The sequence below is a fragment of the Solanum tuberosum genome, unplaced genomic scaffold (genome assembly GCF_000226075.1).
Source record: "Solanum tuberosum cultivar DM 1-3 516 R44 unplaced genomic scaffold, SolTub_3.0 scf01385, whole genome shotgun sequence".
Lineage (NCBI taxonomy): Eukaryota > Viridiplantae > Streptophyta > Magnoliopsida > Solanales > Solanaceae > Solanum > Solanum tuberosum.
This window is the reverse complement of record NW_006240445.1, coordinates 4,658-6,364: the sequence shown is the minus strand read 5'-3', so window position 1 is coordinate 6,364 and position 1,707 is coordinate 4,658. Positions and strand designations below refer to the sequence as shown.

Below are 1,707 nucleotides of genomic sequence, written 5' to 3'. Positions count from 1 at the left end.
TGAAGTCACGTTACTCGATGAGTAGGAGAGCTAAGAAAATTACACTGGAGTTGGTTCAACTTCAAAATGAAAGCAACAGGCCTGATGTAATCTCCTTTGATCATCCAGTTCAAAGTGAGGCTATACCTAGTAACTATGGTGAGGTGTTTGACTCCAGAAAATTGAAAGAGGAAGAGGTCATGGCAGCTTTGAGAGATGACGGGGTCACTATGATTGGGATATGTGGAGTTGACTAAACTTCAAACTGAAGGAGAAGTAATCTCCTTTGATCGTCGAGTTCAAAGTGAGGCTATATATAGTAACAATGGTGAGGAGCTGCACTCCAGAAAATTGAAAGAGGAAGAGGTCATGGCAGCTGTGAGAGATGAAGGGGTCACTATGATTGGGATATGTGGTCTGGGTGGTGTTGGTAAAACAACACTCGCTGAGAAAATCAGACAAAAGGCGAAACAACAAGGGTTGTTCAAAGATGTTGTCATGGTAACTGTCAGTCAACAACCTGACTTGAAAAAACTTCAGGGTCAGATCTCAGAAGGACTTGGGCTGAAATTAGAAGGGGATAATTTGTTGATTCGTGGAGATCGGCTGCATACAAGGCTAATGCTTCAGAACAGCCACAACCTTATAATCTTGGATGATGTTTGGGAGGCTCTTGATGATCTAGACAAGCTTGGAATTCCCAGCGGTAACAGCCACAACCATCGGTGCAAAGTGATATTGACGACACGATTCCGAAATGTTTGTGTAGAAATGGAAGCTCAGACGATCATTGAAGTAGAAACATTATCTGAAGAGGAAGCATGGAGCCTTTTCAAAGAGAAAGTCGGTGATTTTGGCAACGATCCTTCTATGATTGACATAGCAAAAGAAGTTGCCAAAGAATTCAGGGGGCTGCCGCTTGCAATTATTATACTTGCAGGAGCACTAAAGAGTAAAACCAAGCCTTCGTGGGAGGATGCCCTTATACAATTACGTGATGCAGAACCAAAAAATATCCCTGGAGTGAGCAGTAAGGTGTATAAATCTCTGAGGCTAAGCTATGACCACTTGAGCGAGAATGAGGCAAAGTATCTCTTTTTGTTTTGTTCTTTGTTCGAGGAAGATAGTGATATTCGGACTGGAGAATTGCTTACATTTGGAATGGGGCTTGGCATCTTTTCGAGTATTAAAAATATACAAGGAGCAAGAAATAGGGTGTGTCTTCTATTAGAAATATTGAAAGATGGTTTCTTGTTATTCCAAGGTTCAGAAAAAAATCATGTGAAAATGCATGATGTGGTCCGTGATGTGGCTATAAGTATTGCGTCTGAAGGAGAGCATAACTTTATGGTAAGTCACGATGTTAACTCAGAAGAGCTCCCACGTAGAACTTGTTATGAGCATTTCAGTCACATGTCAATTATTGCAAATAAATTTGATGAGCTTCCTAGACCAATATTTTGCCCAAAACTGAAGCTTTTAATATTGAAACTCCGTTTTGAAGATCCATTCAAACTACAGGACGATTTTTTTGATGAAATGAGTAACCTCAATGTATTGAGTCTGAGGGGACACAGTTTTAGGGAGTCAATTCTGCGTTTTCCAGCATCCATTAGGAGGTTGTCAAGTCTGAGGACACTGTGTCTGAGTAATTTAAGGTTAGATGACATATCCTTTATTGGGGAACTTGTCGAATTAAAAATTCTCAGCATAAGAGATTGTGAGTTA

General features: G+C 40.5%; 1 protein-coding gene across 1 annotated transcript in view; it reads left to right on the top strand.

Annotated features, from left to right (window-relative positions):
* The first annotated feature begins 17 nt into the window (after positions 1-17).
* The window catches only part of LOC107059367 (probable disease resistance protein At4g27220), a 2,172-nt gene continuing 482 nt past the window's right edge, over positions 18-1,707 (top strand). Inside the window, exons 1-2 of the mRNA XM_015305885.1 lie at positions 18-143; positions 229-1,703. Of these exons, the coding sequence (XP_015161371.1) occupies positions 18-143; positions 229-1,703 (1,601 nt within the window). The remainder of the gene's footprint in view (positions 144-228; positions 1,704-1,707) is intronic.